This window comes from Zootoca vivipara, chromosome 9 (assembly GCF_963506605.1).
Source record: "Zootoca vivipara chromosome 9, rZooViv1.1, whole genome shotgun sequence".
Taxonomy (NCBI): Eukaryota; Metazoa; Chordata; class Lepidosauria; order Squamata; family Lacertidae; genus Zootoca; species Zootoca vivipara.
Genome location: NC_083284.1, coordinates 67,369,315 through 67,388,150, shown reverse-complemented (window position 1 = coordinate 67,388,150; position 18,836 = coordinate 67,369,315). Strand labels below are relative to the sequence as shown.

At 45.3% G+C, this 18,836-nt stretch overlaps 1 protein-coding gene across 3 annotated transcripts in view; it reads right to left on the bottom strand.

Moving 5' to 3' along the window:
- The window catches only part of SEL1L3 (SEL1L family member 3), a 40,748-nt gene that overhangs the window by 11,284 nt on the left and 10,628 nt on the right, over positions 1 to 18,836 (bottom strand). For all 3 annotated transcript variants that reach the window (XM_035113502.2, XM_060278936.1, XM_060278937.1), the window contains exons 5-17: positions 18,539 to 18,654; positions 16,398 to 16,453; positions 14,038 to 14,170; positions 12,929 to 13,052; positions 10,816 to 10,962; positions 9,358 to 9,560; positions 6,591 to 6,770; positions 5,677 to 5,796; positions 4,500 to 4,640; positions 3,193 to 3,255; positions 2,652 to 2,828; positions 2,251 to 2,378; positions 826 to 909 (exon numbers count right to left, since the gene is read on the bottom strand). In XM_035113502.2, the coding sequence (XP_034969393.2) occupies positions 826 to 909; positions 2,251 to 2,378; positions 2,652 to 2,828; positions 3,193 to 3,255; positions 4,500 to 4,640; positions 5,677 to 5,796; positions 6,591 to 6,770; positions 9,358 to 9,560; positions 10,816 to 10,962; positions 12,929 to 13,052; positions 14,038 to 14,170; positions 16,398 to 16,453; positions 18,539 to 18,654 (1,672 nt within the window). The remainder of the gene's footprint in view (positions 1 to 825; positions 910 to 2,250; positions 2,379 to 2,651; positions 2,829 to 3,192; positions 3,256 to 4,499; positions 4,641 to 5,676; positions 5,797 to 6,590; positions 6,771 to 9,357; positions 9,561 to 10,815; positions 10,963 to 12,928; positions 13,053 to 14,037; positions 14,171 to 16,397; positions 16,454 to 18,538; positions 18,655 to 18,836) is intronic.

Here is an 18,836-nt window from a genome sequence, read left to right as displayed (position 1 = left end):
TTCCCGCCGCAGTGGTACCTATTTATCTACTTGCACTTTGACGTGCTTTCAAACTGCTAGGTTGGCAGGAGCTGGGACTGAGCAACGGGAGCTCACCCCGTCGTGGGGATTCGAACCACCAACCTTCCGATCGGCAAGCCCAAGTCTCAGTGGTTTAGACCACAGCGCCACCCACGTCCTTTACGCAGGGGTCCTTTACCTTTACCTTTATTTGGAGGGTTCATTAGGTTTTTCTGCTTTGAGGACTGAATCGTTTAGGTTATGCTGCAGGCAGAACTAGAGGAAATGGTGGAGATCTGATTTCACATTTCTTTAAATTTTAGCAAATAGCACTGCCCCCCAAGGGTAGTTGCTTCTGGATTCTAATCGGGGCTACACTACAGCCCCACCACCACACACAGTTTTCCAAATAAAGGTCACTCACCCAGAGTGGCTATTTGCCACATTACAAGAAACTTATATATGCCCTCCCTTACCTATGGCTGTTTGCCAGAACTTAAGAGACTGAAGATCTAATAATAGGTTACAAATGTCTCAACTAGTTAGTCCCTGAGTTTTTCATATTGAGCTAATGATTTGACCTTTGTGCTGATACATCTGTTGGGAGTGCAGTGTTAGGAAAAGGATAAATCAGTCAATTGTTCTAATTTAGCTACTATTAGGTGGCCATTTCACAGCCTAGAAGTATAGAATTCCCATTCTGAATTGCATTTGTCTTTTGCAGTCATTGCGTTATTTCGCTTTCTCGGTTAACGCACCTCTTGCATATAGTAATAATAATAAATTTATTATTTATACATACAGAAAAAGTACCACCAGACCTACCAAGACAATTCCAAATAAGCGTTGAGAGCTTTTTGAATGACGTGGCCTAAATAGCCATTCTTTTCTGCCACATATTTTGCCCAGCTGAAAACAAAAACAGAAACATTAGCACTCGAAGTCTGCAGCCACCTTTGTGGCAGGCAAATGGCTGCACACACCTCAACCCAAATCAATGAACTCTAGGAGAATCTCCTGCTTCCCAACATGCTGTCTCTCATGTTCTCCTAGCCCCTTGATTTCTTGCCCATCTCTGCAATGGCGGACACCTGGCAGCATTGTGAAGGAGTTTGTGAATGGTCCTCAACTCCATTGTGTACCTCCAAGTTGGGATGAGATGGGGACCTTCTTGGAGGAGAAGAGAAAGGAAGGAGGGCTGCCAATGTAAGACTCAGGGCTCCCTCCCTCCATGAAATGTGCAATTTAAGCTTCAGAAATGCAAATCCCCTCAGCCCAAAAAGTGACACAATGAACAGGGTATGAAAAAGAAAGAAAGAAAGATGTATAGGTTTGGAACGTCAAGGTCACTGAAAATCGGGTTCTCCTCCCAGAGAGCACGTGTTGCGGTGAGGTAACCACAACTGACTCTCTGTTGCTGGGGTGGGTAAGTGTGGATTGCCACAGCTACCCGATTGGTCCCTCGCAAGCATGGGACTTGTTCCGGCCAATCGGGTTGCAGAAATTGCTTCCGAGGGACAGATATATGTTGCGTTGAGATTCCTCTGTTTCTCTTCGTCCACCGGATCACCCTCCCACCCTCCCTATATTTTGGGTCCGTGTTGACCTTGCTATACCGTTGTGGGTCATCCGCTTTTGGGGCAGGGGCCCAGTAGCAATTTCCCCCACTTGGCTGATTGGCTGGTGCCTTTTGGGTTTTGCCTACCATGTTAGCAAATCGTCACAACTTTGTAAGGTTTGCAGTTAGGCACTGGTTAATGTGTGAGGAGGGGACGAGGCGTGGCTGTGACCTGTCCCTCCAATGGTTGCTGCGTAGGTATTCCATTAGAGGGATCCAGGGACTCGCCATGCATTTGTCCGACCCCTGAAAGGGCCGCGCAGGAGCCCCTGGGAGCATTCTGGGTGTGATCTTAGGGATCTGCACCCATCCCAATCGATCTCCCGGGGTGCTTACCTTGACTGACCTCTGCAACTGGCAGTTGTCAGTTCTGTTCCTGTCCTGGATAGTCTGGGACAGGTTCAGATAGTCTGAACCAATGCCTAAGCAAACCAATCAGCCTGTAATCAATAAAGTTGTGGCCAAAATTATGCCAAATCTCAAACTAAAATTTGAGTCATGTGTGAATTTATTTCTAGGCAGTTTTGGTGACCTTAACACACAACCATATTTTTTTGCAGTCACAATGATTCCTGGTTTAAGAAATTTGATTTTTTTTTTTGGTTCTCAATGCATTTCTTAGCACTACTTACATTACGGCCTTTTCAGGATCCCTGGGGAAGCTCACTAAGTTTCCTGTAATATAATATTGCGAACATCGCAATGTGCCTTCCATGTGACCACTTTCTGCCGCTTTAAAGAAATAGTCAGCAGCAACAGTCTGCAAAGTGGGGGGAAAGCAGTAGAAAAATAAAACTTTTGCTTGTTTCATCTTTCTATAATGTCAATAACGTGTGCATAAGGGAAAATGCAAGTTGTTGTTTTTTTAAAAAAATGAAACAGAAGTTATTAGCTACCATTTGTCTACTGGTCGCCATGTGAAATGGCCACCTCTCTATTAAAATTTTGAGAATCCAAAGAGAAAAATGTTGTTTAATACTTATCCGTGCTGGAATATCACCAGAAGGTAAATAAACAAACTATTTACACTCACTTTATTTCTCCCAGTTATTCCTGGATAAGCTCCATCTAAATATAACACTCCAAGGTTGAAGGATGCATCGGGATTGCCCATAGCTTCAGCTTTTAACCAGTATCGGGCCGCTTTCGCATAGTCTCTTTTGAAGTTATGATAATACCAACCCAGGCCATTCACTGCTTGAGGCAGTCCCTGCAGGTAGAAAGGGAGCAAAGGGGGAAATCTTAAGATCTTTCAGGCTGAGAGTGTTTCAGTCCCTGATTTCTTTTGCTTGAGGACCCAACACCTAATGGAAAGACAGGCTGCTCTCAGATGAAACCCCCAGGGACATCTCCTACATTCCCAGCCAACTGTCAAGGAATCAAATCAATCCTGCAGAAAGAGGACGTGACACAATCAGAGTGTGTCATTTTATGGGGTGGAACTTAATTTTTGCAAATTTATTCAGTGGCGGCCCTTGTGGGGCTGTCGTGGGGCAAGAGGACGCTCCATCAGGCAAAAGACAGTGCTGGACAGTGGAAATTCCCCTATAGAAGCTGTTTTTTGTAGACCTTACCTTGGACGCCGCTTTCTTCATCAGATGTAAAGCAAGTGTTCTGTTCTTTTTCACACCTTGACCCTAAAGCAATGACAAAAGTCAGGATTATACAAAGCCTTTCCTATTCCTGCTCGCTGAAAAGCCACATTAGCTTAAAGGGACAAAAATGCAGATGTAACTTTCAAATGTGCAGGATTCCCCCATGATTATTTGGTATCCTAGCAAAAAATGGACTTTCTTCCTCCTCAAAGCACCCATATATCTTTTATGATCGTGGAATGTCAAAAACCTCGTATCCAATTGACAAATGCAAACTCCTCATCCCACATGGATATTAATGTGTAAAAGGTAAAGGTTAAAGGTAAAGGACCTGGATATTAATGTGTGCCAATGGGTACACAGAGGCACGTTCTGTTAAATGGAAGTCTTGCCCAAACAGGGAGAGCAAAAATGCACCCAATACAAGATGCAAAAAAAGGGGCGGGTGAGGATTAAGAAAAGTAATAAAAGCATTGTTTAAATAAATCAGGAAACTGGCTAAGGAAGAAGTCAGGACATTTGATGGCAAAGCAGTGAAAGGCTTGCTAACGGAGACTGCAGAGAAGTTGCAGAATAAGGCGGGCAGAGACTTGTTCCTGAAATGACCATTTCCAGCATTGCTCAAGGTAAAAGGTAAAGGACCCCTGGATGGTTAAGTCCCGTCAAAGGCAACCATAGGGTTGTGGCGCTCATCTCGCTTTCAGGCCGAGGGAGCCAGCATTTGTCCACAGACAGCTTTCCGGGTTGTGTGGCCAGCATGACTAAAGCGCTTCTGGCACAACGGAACACCGTGACGGACACCAGAGCGCACAGAAATGCCGTTTACCTTTCCACCACAGCGGTACCTATTTATCTACTTGCACTGGTGTGCTTTCGAGTTGCTAGGTTGGCAGGAGCTGGGACAGAGCAAAGGGAGCCCACTCCGTCGCAGGGATTTGAACCGCCAACATTCTGATCGGCTAGCCCAAGAGGCTCAGTGGTTTAGACCACAGCGCCACCCACATCCCAGCTCTATGCACTTTTCAAGGGGATGGGGGCAGATAGCACCACCTTGTGGTGGGGAGTGGGCGGGTACCGGGGGAAGGCTACTTGCCCAAATGTGGTATTTATGGGCAAGATATACAGAAGAAATAAATCAAGGGTCTCAGCTGGATTGCTGGGTTGGTGGTGGAAATCACTCATTTTACACTGGAATGTTTATTTTGATTATGTAAGGTTTGCAAAGAATGCTTCTCTGAAATGCTGTCACATTTTCCTATAACAAAAGTAGCATTTCTCTATTTTACCTTGAATAACACGATGGAATAATCATACAGAGATACAAGGTCTCCTGTCTCCAAGGCACCCTTTGCATACCACTCGACAGCTGCTCGGGTGTTTTTCCCCACTCCTTGCTGGCCCCAGAAAAGCATCTGTCCTAAACGTTGCTGAAACAAAAGGAAAGGTGATCGTAAATCTCAGGTGTGTGCTGTCAAGATCCGTTCCAGGCTTTCACAAATATATGCAAGTTTTCATAAGTCCAAGGGAGGTGCTTATAGTAATCTAAAAATACAGCTAAACAGTCAAATGAGGAGAGGGCTGTTTCGACAGGCTAATCACATTATCTTGCGGTGGTGGGAACTGTGCATATCTGATTCCCCTTCGGTGTGATTTGGAATACAGCGAGGGACCGTGCATCCCTGCCAGCTGTTGTGGGCTGAGCACCCGGCTTTGCATGCCCCAACCTTGATTTTAGCCAAGTGAGAAGAAGTTGCCCTTCAGTTCAGTTTCTAGACAAAGGACGATTGTTCAGGTTTACTAGCCAGGCCCGGTGCATCCATTTAGGCGGACTAGCCCATTGCCTAGGGTGCGAAAATGGAGGGGGTGCTGCCGAGCCTGCCCTGCAAAAACCCCGCGCCACTGCTGCCCTCCCAAGGCGCACGCTCGCGCTCCTCCCGCCTATGGAGGGGACATCGAGAGCTCCCCAGCGGCGGCGGCTGCAGCGAGTGGCGGCGGTCGTGGCGGCAAGCACCCGCAGCCGAAGCCTTCAGCTATGGGCGCTGCCGCCGCTGCCGCCGCCGCCCACCCGCTCACTTGCCGAGGAGTCCCCAGCATCCCCTCCACAGGCGGGAGCAGCACGAGCCAAAACGGAGGGGACGCTGTGAGCTCCCCAGCGGCTGCAGCGAGCAAGCGGCGGCAGCGCCCGCAGCTGAAGCCTTCAGCTATGGGCGCTGCCACCGCCGCCGCTCGCTCGCTGCAGCCGCCGCCGCTGAGGAGCTCAAAGCATCCGCTCCACAGGCGGGAGGGCGCCAAGCTCCCCCCTTGGCCCGCGCTCCTCCCGCCAATGGGGGGGATGCTTTGAGCTCCTCAGCGGCGTGCATGTGTGATGACGCATGCGTCATGCGCCCAGGGGGGCGCCAGAAAGTATTTTGCTTAGGGCGCAAAAAGCCCTAGCACCGCGCCTGCTACTAGCAAACACTCCACCTGCGCAGCTGCATTTCCTCTTGTCGCTTCGTGCTTCAACCACATGAAGATATCGCCATTTTCTTTCGTTTGAGCTTTTAACAACTCTTCGTCCCGGAGCCTGATTGTTTCTACAAATGCCTAGGAAAGAAAGAAAGAAAAGAAAAATTAAACTGAGGTTACCAGACGTCCCCGTTTCCCGGGGACAGTCCCAGGATTTACACATCAGTCCCCATACAAAATCCATTGAAGTTGAAAAGTGTCCCCGGATTCATTGCAAAAAATCTGGTAACCTTACATTAAACAGACAAATGCCGAGAGGGGAAGAGGAGATCTCATTCATAACACTGAAAATGTTAGGTGCTGTCTAAGCGCTCTGCTCCATTCTTGCACTCAGAGCTCTTAACAGTTTGCTACTCGCCCCAAAATGGAAAGAAGCAGAAGTCCCAGCAAAGTGAGAATGGATAAGAAAACTTATGGAATATGCAGAAATGGCGAAACTTACCGGAAGAATAAGAAATTAAGATAACAAACTTTTTATAAAAGAATGGAAATGGCTTATTGAATATTTACAGATAAATTGCAAACAGATAAAAACATTGGCAGGATTATTGTGATAACCTGCAGTTTCATAAGAGTTTATAGATGAATTTGGATATGCAGAAGATATTAAGAAATAAATTTATGGAACCGCAGAAAGAGGGGGAAGGAAGTCAGACTTTGAAATATTAAAATGATTGTAAAATTAATGAAATGTATAAATTTGAAAAGTATAAATAAAAACTTTGTTTTTTAAAGACATTGTCACTTCAAGATTTAAGTCAGGAAGGTCATTCACTACAGTGATTTAGCAGAAAATTTCCCAGTAATGTATTTGGAAACATTCCATTTTCAGAAAGATGGGGGTCAAATCTCAACTGCGTGCTTCTTTTTACCTGGTCTCCCTCTGAAGCATGTTGATCACGTGGCGTCTTTAAGGCGACGTCACTATAATAAGCATAGGACAATTCCAGATCTCGTGGGTAACCGTTAATGGCTTGGTAATGCTTATATCCGAGGCTCATCAAGGCCAGCCTATCACCGCCCTGAGCTGCAACCAAACTGTACAGTAGCCCCTGGTAAAAATTAAAAGATAGGAGTGTAAATTTAATCGTGGCCAATAGAAAACCCCCAGAGAAATGAGAACATCTACATTGTGAATCATAGATTAAGTTCAGTAAATAACAGCGAGCTTAGAAAAGCAACTGTAAGCTCCGAGGGGATTTTGCAATCCTGGCCCTGTCATGACTTTGTGCAGGCATCCCCAAACTTCGGCCCTCCAGATGTTTTGGACTACAATTCCCATCTTCCCCGACCACTGGTCCTGTTAGCTAGGGATCATGGAAGTTGTAGGCCAAAACATCTGGAGGGCCGCAATTTGCGGATGACTGGCTTTGTGCCTCAGGTGGAGATGAGGAAGAATAGGTGGGTTGTGCCCACTCGCTTCCATTATCAGTATTTCTCAAAACGTGGGCCCCCCAGCTGTTCTTGGACTACAATTCCCATCATCACTGGTCCTGCTAGCTAGGGATGATGGGAGTTGTAGTCCAACAATGGCTGGGGGACCCAATTTGAGAAATGCTACATTAGCGAGAGGGCCGCCTGCCACCTTCGTGGCTCTGGCTGATGACTGCCACGAACACTGCTGCGCCCACCTCCTAGTCACCCACCCGCTGCCCACCAATGAAGTAGCAGCAACGCCGGCACGCCATGTCTCATCCTGAAGAAGGGGTCCTTCTGGGCGAGATCACCCAAGGAAAAACTTTCCAGCTGACTTCAAAAAGCAAGACGCTGCTGTTTGGGCAGGTGGCAGTGGCACAGGCCCTCTCTGGACGCAATGCTTTGTTTTGGAGAAGGCTAGGTGCCTCCTCAGAATGAAGCACAGAGAGGCCATGCTGTCATGCTGTCACACGGGTGGCGCTGTGGTCTAAACCACTGAGCCTCTTGGGCTTGCCGATCAGAAGGTTGGCGGTTCGAATCCATGCGACAGGGTGAGCTCCCGTTGATCCACCCCAGCCTCTGCCAACCTAGCAGTCTGAAAGCACGTCAAAGTGCAAGTAGATACAAATTCGTCTAGCGAATCCCATAGGAATGCATTGAATTTTTTTGAATTTTTTTTTGCCCATAGGAACGCATTAATTGAATTTCAATGCATTCCTATGGGAAACCGTGATTCGCTAGACAAATTTTTCGTAAAACAAATTCGTCTAGCGAGGCAACCTCTGCTCGAAAAATCATTTCATTAAGCGGAAATTTCGTTAAGCAGGGCATTCGTTAAGCGAGGCACCACTGTAAATAGGTACTGTTGCGGCGGGGAGATAAATGGAATGTCTGTGCACTCTGGTTTCCGTCACAGTGTCCCATTGCGCCAGAAGTGGTTTAGTCATGCTGGCCACATGACTCGGAAAGCTGTCTGTGGACAAACACTGGCTCCCTCAGCCTGAAAGCGAGATGAGTGCTGCAACCCCACAGTTGCCTTTGACTGGACTCAACTGTCCAGGGGTCCTTCATCTTTACCTTACCAAGCTGTTGAAGCAGGAAAGGAGGAGGAAGTGAGGTGGCAGTGGCAGCAGGGAGCAAGAGGAGATGTCGTCTCAGGTGGCACATTGTCTTGTGCCAGCTCTGCTTACAGTTATGTAAAGTAATAAGGCCAGTAAGGGGCAAATGAAGCAAGAGAGCTGAAAGAGATATAGCAGAGCCTTTGCTTCCCAATGTATAAATAAACATTTCTTTGTCTCTCTGTCTTCTCTCTCTCTCTCTCTCTCTCTCTCTCTCTCTCTCTCTCTCTCTCTCTCTCTCTCACACACACACACACACACACAGAGAGAGAGAGAGAGAGAGAGAGAGAGAGAGAGAGATGAGGATGGAGGAGGATTGCCCAGGTGTACTGAAGGACTGGAGGGGTGGAAAAAACAGAAGTGTGGGGAAAAATGCTTCTGCTATGTAAGCAGCAGAGAAAGCAGAGCAGAAAACTCAGGTGGAGGGCAGCCTTTAAAGGTAAAGGTAAAGGGACCCCTGACCGTTAGGTCCAGTTGTGGATGACTCTGGGGTTGCGGCGCTCATCTCGCTTTACTGGCCAAGGGAGCTGGGGTATAGCTTCCAGGTCATGTGGCCAGCATGACTAAGCCGCTTCTGGCGAACCAGAGCAGCACACGGAAACGCCGTTTACCTTCCCACCGGAACGGTACCTATTTATCTACTTGTACTTTGACGTGCTTTCGAATTGCTAGGTTGGCAGGAGCTGGGACCGAGCAACGGGAGCTCACCCCGTCGCGGGGATTCGAACCGCCAAGTATCAGAACAAGATTGTGAGAACAGTCAGTGTGTTTGTGAGAGGGAGCTGAGAGGGATAGGCTGTCCTCAGCCCTGCCCTATGCTGATTTTGGGCTAAAGAACAGAGACCAAGGTGACTCTTAGTCCTACTCTCTGGAGGAAAAGGGGACCCAGAAGACACTGAGGAGTTGTGGCCTTGCGGAGAAGATGACAAATGGAAAAAGATGCCAAGCGTGTCGATCAGAGGTGAAAGCTGGAAGTGTGGAAACACCATCTTTGACTCTGAAAAAAACTGTCTTTAGCCTAAAAGTGGGACTTGGGGGACGAGATAGCAACCATTGCTAATTCTCAAGCTGTTCTGAGCCAAAAGTGAGCCATCCAAATTTTTACCTGAGCTGGGTCTGCAGGCATGCCCAGTCCTATTTCAAAGATAACGCCAAGAGCATAGGACGCTCTGTGATCTCCACAGCAGCTGGAATCCATCAGGGACAAGACAGAAGAGTTTATATAACGTAGGCCATCAGCTCTGGAAAGATTTTGAGCCACCGTCTCAAATAAGCTGCGTCCAATTTCTAAAATGACGTCCTTTTGGCCTTCAGGTGCGAAAATAATAAGATATAAATGTTCAATTAAACTACTGGCTTTGAAAACAAGCAGGTTCTGATTAGGTAGCTTTAATTTCCCCACACGCTTACTATTAAGTAGATTCAGTGCTTAATCCAAAGTTACTATAAGAGGGTGAGGGCTGCTTCCATGCGATGGAGTTGCAAGACACACAAATAACATTGCAACATGTATATTGTGCAATTGGCCTTATTGTTTTCACAAACTCACAGAGGTTATACATATAACATCACAATCATGTGGCTGTTATCCTTCACTTTCCAGTGTAGTTTATTATCACTTTTGGACATGGGTGGTGCTGTGGTCTAAACCACTGAGCCTCTTGGACTTGCTGATCAGAAGGTTGGCAGTTCAAATCCCCGTGACGGGGTGAGTTCCCGTTGCTCTGCCCCAGCTCCTGCCAACCTAGCAGTTTGAAAGCACACCAGTGCAAGTAGATAAATAGGTAACCGCTGGGGTAGGAAGGTAAACGGTGTTTCCATGCACTTTGGTTTCCATCACGGTGTTCCATTGCGCCAGAAGTGGTTTAGTCATGCTGGCAACATGACCCAGAAAGCTGTCTGTGGACAAATGCCGGCTCCCTCGGCCTGAAAGCGAGATGAGCACCACAACCCCATAGTCTCCTTTGACTGGACTTAACCGTCCAGGGGTCCTTTACCTTTACCTTTTAAAAAAACTTATTATCACTTTTCTTACTGAAAAAAGATGGCAAAATTTTCAGGGGAAGGGGGGTGAATCGGTTGCAGGGCACTCACTTTCATTGTGGTGATGGAAATGAAACTGCAGAAATCCCCACAAAGTGTGGAAGGAGCCAAAGATATCTCTTTGGGTCTGGCATCTGATGTGATTTTCTCCCTGTGCCACTAATATACAACCCTGGGAGCTGGTATGCCACAATGGAGAGCATAACACCAGAACCTTATTCCTAACACAATTGTTTGTTAAAATGGGGTCTAGGGAGAGCCAGCAGTCTCTAAGATAACAGCGAAAACCAAAGAGGAAAAAGGTGAAAAGTCGCATGTTTCTTGCAAAAGTTAAGTGATTGCTTACGGCAGGCATCCCCAAACTTCGGCCCTCCAGATGTTTTGGACTACAATTCCCATCATCCCTGACCTCTGGTCCTGTTAGCTAGGGATCATGGGAGTTGTAGGCCAAAACATCTGGAGGGCCGCAGTTTGGGGATGCCTGGCTTACGGAAAGAAAAGAAGTAAAATCTATAATTACCTCCTGATAACTGTAGACCTGTGTCTTGCAACTGTTTAAACATGCTGTAGTATTTGTCCAATAGTTCTTGTCTCCAGCTGAAGGCTGCATCCTTGGGGTATCCTCCATATTTATTGATCATTTCCATATAGTAGTTTTCATAAAGGCCTGGAGAAAATGAAAGCGAGTCATCCTAGCTGTATCTGTGAAACTTCTCACATACAGGTGTCCGCCTTCCCACTTCAGAATTACTTAATGGCGTCACAAAATCACCTGATTTTGGTTTTAGATTGTGTCCCCGTGGGTGGATTTTAAAGTGCCTGAAGCTAAGACTGTTGACGCAAATTGTGTCCTCCCTCAAAGAGGGCACGTGTTGCGGTGATACCTGGCAACCAAACCCTGTGTTGTGGGTGGGTACGATTGGATAGCCACAACACCCGATTGGTAGGTCCCTCGATGCAGGGCTCAATCAGGCCAATGGGACGCTGTCTAAATGGATCGAGGGACCTATATATGCCCATGCACGTGACCCAGAGCTTCCTCTTTCGGTGCGTGCATTCGGAACAGCCGCCCACCTCTCCCTACTTTTAGGGCTTGTTGCGCTTGACCTTGTTATGCTGTCATGTGTCGTCTGTCGTTGGGACAGGGGCACGGCAGGAATTTCCCCCACTTGGCTGATTGGCTGGTGCCACTTGGGTTTCGCCTGTTGCGTAGCAAATCGTCACAACTTGTAAGGTTGCGGATAGGCTCTGGTTCAGGTGATAGGGATGGGAGAACGCTCTCGCCATCCCTATGTGAAGGGTATTCTGTTAAAGGAATCCAGGGACTCAATGGTTTGGTCAAACCTGAGAGGGGTTGTGCCTCAGTCCAGGGGGACATCTGGGTGGTGGACATGGCATGTCCCCAGCTTTCCACCTATCCAGGTGTTCACCCTAGGCTGACCTATGCTTGGTCAGCGCTACCTGCAACGGTGCAGGGAGCTAGTCGAACCAGAGCCTATGCAACCACTCACTTGCTGTAATCAATAAAGTTGTGGCTTAAATTCTGCCAAAAACCAAACCAAAATTTGAGTCTTGTCTGAATGTATTTAAGGGGAAGGTTTAAAGGTCTTAACACGCAACTACACCAAGGACATGCAGCACGATCCTAAACTGTCAGTTTGCATTTCTTCGTGCAGAAAGTATGGATCGGATGTGTAGAGATCTTTCCTATTCTAATTAGTTAAAGAAGGTTCTGGAAGCTTCTCTGTGTGAAAGAAACAAGCAGAAGGTTGGTGATGTTTGGGTTATATCTTTAGAGAAGCTGAGTACAGCTGGCTTAAACTGACTCTGTTATCTCTTACTGTCAAGGTCATGCTGACTATAATAAGAGGCCAGAAGGAGACTCTGTTTCACTTTCTCTTTCTCTTTTCCTTCTGGTGTGGTGTTCTGTACATAGTATGTTTAGTTAAGGCTTAGACTTATTATAAGTTATTGTAAGGTTAAGTTAAGTTTAAGTTAAGTGTGCTGCAACTGGATTTCTTATGGACAGTGCCAATCCTGAATGGCATTTGTGACCATGATGCTCATTTGCCTTCAGTAGCAGTAAAGCTCTACTGGATGAAATACAATCGCCACTGGTCTATTTTTTGGGAATCCTGTAATGTGTTTAAGTTTTTGCTCAGCTAACAATACATCCGAGTTCTGCTCTAGATCAATACTGAGTAGAATTCCATGACATAAACATCTTCCAGTGTTAAGCACTACTGAATTAAGTAGAATTTACCCCCTACTCAGTGTATTTAGGATTGCAGCCCTAAACTGGTTTACAGATTATTCCTTCTTTCCGTGGGGGAATCCAAAGACCTCTAACAGTGAGCTCTCGGTACCATTAGCAAAATACGATTCTCGAGATTCAGAAACAATGACAGCAAAAGTTGCACAGAATAGATACAGATCTGAGGCATAAAGATGCTTAATGAGTAAACAAATATCAATTTCAATCAAGATGGAGCGGAGAAGGAATACCTTTAGTTCCACATATTTGGCCTCAATTACCTATCCTCACAGAGTCTTTTAAATTAAACAAACAAAGAAACAAATTATAGGAGATCCTGTAATCCTACATGATGCCAAGCTCAGTCCTTGCTACTTGCATTTTTGCTCTTCCTGTTTCAGCACAAATCCATGCCTGGGCGATGTGCTCTGGACAGCGAAACATTTTTGATAGTAAAGGTCAATTCTTTCCAAAATGTCTTCTTTGTAGAAAGGGTTAGAAATCTGTGGGTGGGGGAAAGAGTAGTACCGGTAATCGTATGTGTTTCCTATAAGACAGTTGCGTATATTTTAAGAAATTGCTAAAATGCAGGAACACAATTTTTCATTCCTACTGCAGAACATAGCCAAGTGACCACAGACGTTTGCAGATCGGTGTAATACAGACAAGCTACCTATTTCAAACACTTTATTATAGATGACGAGATTTTCCCTTTTGGTCGCCATACGGTTTAGGCACTAGGTGGCATTGGATTTAATTGGATTTAGATAAGTCAGGATCGGGAGGCGGGTGGCGCTGTGGTGTAAACCACAGAGCCTAGGGCTTGTCGATCGGAAGGTCGGCAGTTCGAATCCCCATGACGGAGTGAGCTCCTGTTGTTCGGCCCCTGCTCCTGCCAACCTAGCAGTACAAAAGCACATCAAAGTGCAAATAGATAAATAGGTACTGCTCCGGTGGGAAGGTAAACGGCGTTTCCGTGCGCTGCTCTGGTTCACCACAAGTGGCTTAGTCATGCTGGCCACATGACCCGGAAGCTGTCTGCGGACAAACGCCGGCTCCCTCGGCCTATAGAGCGAGATGAGCACGCAACCCCAAAGTCGTCAGTGACTGGACCTAACAGTCAGGTGTACCTTTACCTTTACCTAGATAAGTCAGGAGTTCCCTGTTGCGTGCTTGTTGGAGTGGCGAAGCTTTAGCAAAATTTCCTTCCATTGCTTGGTGTCAAGTCCAGTTTTAAACCTAAAGATTTCTAACAGAACGAGGAAAATGGCACAGTCCTTTGCAGCAGTAGCCTTTGCCTTTAATAGTCCTGCATCGTGGCCACAAAACGACTGAAGGAGGAAGGAGCAGCAAATCTAAGTTCCCTCCTTATGCATCATAACCGACAGTCCACCTGAGTTACAGTACTGCATTGGAAACTAATGTCAAAGTCAGGCACAGGTAACTCTAGATCCATATTGACATATTTATTACCTTCTGTCCACTCACCTTTCTGGTCTCTAGGCCATTAAGACGATAGTATTTCACTGGACCAAAGTATCCTTCAATACTTGATGAATAGCCGCTGCCTCCAATAGCCAAGTAACCGGAAGTGTCATCATAATAGAAATCCTCCCTAAAACTAGAAAAGTCAATGTTTTGAAACATTCTGAGGCAGATAAAACCTCTGATTTCTCAGGCAGGCAGAGGACTCTGTCATGGAATAGTCTGGAATATATTTTAAACAAGATGGTTTGGAGGTTTACAGGGACACAAACTGAGTGTTCTCTCTAAAGGCATTTTTTAAAAGCATTTGGGGAGGCATTGTGATTAGAAATCGAGTTTGACATCGGTAAACAGAAGCTTTTTTAAAATTAAATCTGGAAAGGTGCCCTAATAATAATAATAATAATAATAATAATAATAATAATAATAATAATAATTTATTATTTATACCCCGTCTACCTGGCTGGGTTTCCCCAGCCACTCTGGGCAGCTTTCAACAGAGCATTAAAAACAGAATAAAACTTCAAACATTAAAAACTTCCCTAAACAGGGCTGCCTTCAGATGTCCTCTAAAAGTCAGATAGTTGTTCATTTCCTTGACATCTGATGGGAGGGTGTTCCACAGGGCCACTACCCAGAAGGCCCTCTGCCTGGTTCCCTGTAACCTCACTTCTCGCAGTAAGAGAACTGCCAGAAGGCCCTCGGAGCTGGACCTCCATGTTCAGGCTGAACGATGGGTGTGGAGATACTCCTTCAGGTATACTGGGCTGAGGCTGTTTAGGGCTTTAAAGGTTGGCAGCAACACTTTGAATTTTGCCTGGAAACGTACTGGGAGCCAATGAAGGTCTTTCAGGACCAGTGTTATGTGGTCTTGGCGGCCACTCCCAGTCACCAGTCTAGCTACCGCATTCTGGATTAGTTGTAGTTTCTGAGTCACCTTGAAAGGTAGCCCCACGTAGAGCGCATTGCAGTAATCCAAGTGGGATATAACCAAAGCATGCACCACTCTGGCAAGACAGTCTGTGGGCAGGTAGGGTCTCAGCCTGCGTACCAGATGGAGCTGGTAGACAGCTGCCCTGGAAACAGAATTGACCTGCGCCAAATTATAGTGTTTCATAAGCAGAGTAAAAATTGTGATAGTCATAGCTGCTAAGTTCTCCCCTTTTTTAAGGGAAATTCCCTTATGCTAAATAGGCTTCCTCGCGAGAAAAGGGAAAACTTGGCAGCTATGGTGATAGTGATGTTTCAGTTTCATGCATTTTCCATCACCCTCCTTCTACAGAACATCCTACACTCTAATTTATCGATGTTCCCTAGAGAAATAAGGAAGAACTTAAACTTAGATTTTATGAGAGGGGAGATTACTTAATTTGCAATCAAGCATTAAGTGCCCAAGCCTTTGGCAACTATAGTCAATGCAAGTTTTAATGCTGTGATCCTGGAGCACAGTCCCTTAACCATAGAACAATGTCATGGTTTTTTTAAAAAATGTTGCAATACAGTGGCAGCTAGCATGTCCCAACGTCAACCAGTCGCAATCACAATGGGTTACACTGCTGAGGTCATTTGCCTAAGTTATGTGATTCTGTATTACAAATGTTGCTGGAACTTTGTCATATTGGACCAAAGGGAAGTAATTCCCAGATCACACATGAATAAAATCTTTTTTTTTTCCCGTTTCTTTTTTCACCGGGCTTGGTAAACTGAGTTAGTAAAAAGTAAAGGGGCAATTGTTTCCCTGGTAAACTGAACAATGGTTAAGTGCCAAAAGTTGAATCAACAAAACATTCAAGATAGAAACCATATTGTTTCTAAGTCCATCAAACCAAGGTATCGTAAGGCGTGAATAAATCAGGGGATGTAGGATAGAACGGATCAGAAATGAAAAGTCTTAGTTATGTAAGAATACACACTACTTGAGATGGAAAGAAGATAAAGTCCCTAACAGAAAAGAATGGCAGATCAAGTTAGTGGATTATGCTGAAATGGCTAAAATAACCGGAAGAATCAGAAATCAGGAAGACCAAAATTTTAATAAGGAATGGGAAAACATTTAATTTATCTTATAAACCATAGTAAACAGTTAAAATCGTTAGTAGGATTGGAATAACACTTGTAGTTTAATGGAATTTTGGACACAATGAAACGGTAAAAGATTTGGGTTATCATAAAAAGATGCAGGAGGAAATGATTAACAACAGGACCCACAAAGGGGAGGAGGGAAGTGCAGGAGATTCTTTGGAATTTTGTCTTTATGTTGTATGATGGATATGTGATTGTAAAATTTTAATCTTTTTTTAAAAAAAGAAATAAATAAAAGCACACACACTACTTTGTTAGAATGGAGGGCAAGTTAGTCTTACATGAAAGTTTGATGCTGATGAATTTTCAGATTCTTTCCAACACTGGTAATTTCTATCTAAAACAAAAATAAATTAAATTTTAGTTTAGAAAACATACATGTAAACCAATGGCAAAAATGTTTATTTCATCACAGCTTCAAAATGCAACAAATTCTTGCCGGGATGGTCAGCTGATCCACAAGAATTCACTATTTTTTTATATAGATGAACCAAAGGGTTGAAAACACCGGCATAAAGACGAAGGCAGACCTAATATAAAATCGGGCTAAGAGCCAAGTCAGTCTTCAGTCGCCAAACCAGCCCTGTTTCATAGCTAAGTGATTGGCAAGTGAACAGAATATTGGAACAGCCATCAATTCTGTCCTCTCTCTCATGCCTCAAGTAGTATCACATTAATGTTTACCTGCTCATTTGTTATCCTATTACATTATTTCTTTTTTCACTTTTTTTTCATTCTTTTATTTATATTTTATACATTTATTTACAATTTATGCATTCTTTAAAAAAAATTTCTGACAAAGTAATAATGATAAATAAATAAGAATAAAAATGTGCATCCCACCACTGAGACCATTCCGTTGTAACCCCCCCAAATTTTCAACCCCTATTGCGATGGTTTGACACCTTCCCTTTTTAACAGTACAAATTGTACAAACACCTGCCATATCTCCTCAAAATCATTTCTCCTCCATATTCCCTGTCCATTTTATATTCTGCTTGCCCCTTCCACTTCCTAGCAATAATAATTCATGCAGCTGTTAATAAATTTGTGAGCAAGGCCTTCATAGCCTGTGAACCTTCGACCCAATCATAAATTGATAATAATGCTACCTCTGGACTTTTGGCATAGCTGCCAAGTCTCCCGTATTCCCCCGGGAAACCCTCGTTTTTCCAGCCATTCCCAGCTGGAAAAACAGTTTTTTTTGTTTCCCCCGGTTCACTTACCAGCCGGGGGAGGCTCCTTCTGCGCATGTCTGGAGTCTCTGGACATGCGCAGAAGCGATTTCTGGCATGGCGGCCATTTTGGAACTGGGCAGAGCATGCTCAGAAGCGACTTTCGATGCTGCTCTGCCCAGTTCCAAAATGGCCACAGCACGACTTCCAGCACGGCGGCCATTTCGGAACTGGGCAGAGCATGCTCAGAAGCGACTTCTGGTGCTGCTCTACCCAGTTCCAAAATGGCGGCAGCGCTACTTCCGGTCTGCCGATCCCTTATTTTTCCGGCAGGAACTTGGCAGGTATGCCTTTTGGTCAGCTTTACCCCAGTGATTTCTGTTATCTCCTTAAAAACCTTTTGCCCAAAATATAAATACGATACATTTTCTCATACAGATTTTACTTTCTTGGGCTCCTTGATCACTGCAGATGGTGACAGCAGTCACGAAATTAAAAGACGCCTGCTTCTTGGGAGAAAAGCAATGACAAACCTAGACAGCATCTTAAAAAGCAGAGACATCACCTTGCCTACAAAGGTCCGTATAGTTAAAGCTATGGTTTTCCCAGTAGTGATGTATGGAAGTGAGAGCTGGACCATAAAGAAGGCCACCTCATGAGAAGAGAAGAATCCTTGGAAAAGACCCTGATGTTGGGAAAGATGGAGGGCACTAGGAGAAGGGGACGACAGAGGACGAGATGGTTGGACAGTGTTCTCAAAGCTACGAACATGAGTTTGACCAAACTGCGGGAGGCAGTGGAAGACAGGAGTGCCTGGCGTGCTATGGTCCATGGGATCACGAAGAGTCGGACACGACTAAACGACTAAACAACAACACATATTCTCACCCCTACCACATGTGAACATAATTCCCTGTTTCCTGGCATCCCCTCCAACATAACACCAAATATTCCTTGTTTATTTGATTTAATCTGACTGGTGTTAAATACCATCTCCTATTATATTTTTTAAGGGAACATTTTCTTCCAAGGAGTATAAGTGCTGGGCTGAATGATGGGGGGCAGGTGCCCCGAGGACATCAAGAAGTGAGGGAGCAGCCAACCAGCCCCTTGTTTAGACTGAACACCGATTGTCCTTACAATTCTGACAAGGCTACTTGAGCATCTCCATTCAGAGCCGCTTGCAACCCCTAAACACATTCTCCTCGTGCTCAGCTACGAGAGGGCAGCCGAGGCGACATAGATACCTGCCCGCCGCTCACGGAGAGATCAAGCCGAAGCCACTGCTTCAGAGGAAGGCTGAAGGTAGTCTTCACCGCAACATCTCCCCCTTTGAGAAGATGCATCTGGATATGAACGTCACCTGAAAAACAAATCCCAGGGCAAGAACCTTGTCCGTTATGCGAAGGCAGCAAAAATATTGACTTGATCGATCAAGTTTACACCTGCTTTGCTTCAGCAATGTCAAAGCCAAACAGAGTTTATCTCAATAGCCATATAGCCATAGCACATATAAAAGATCAAACAGGAAACTGTCACACAACA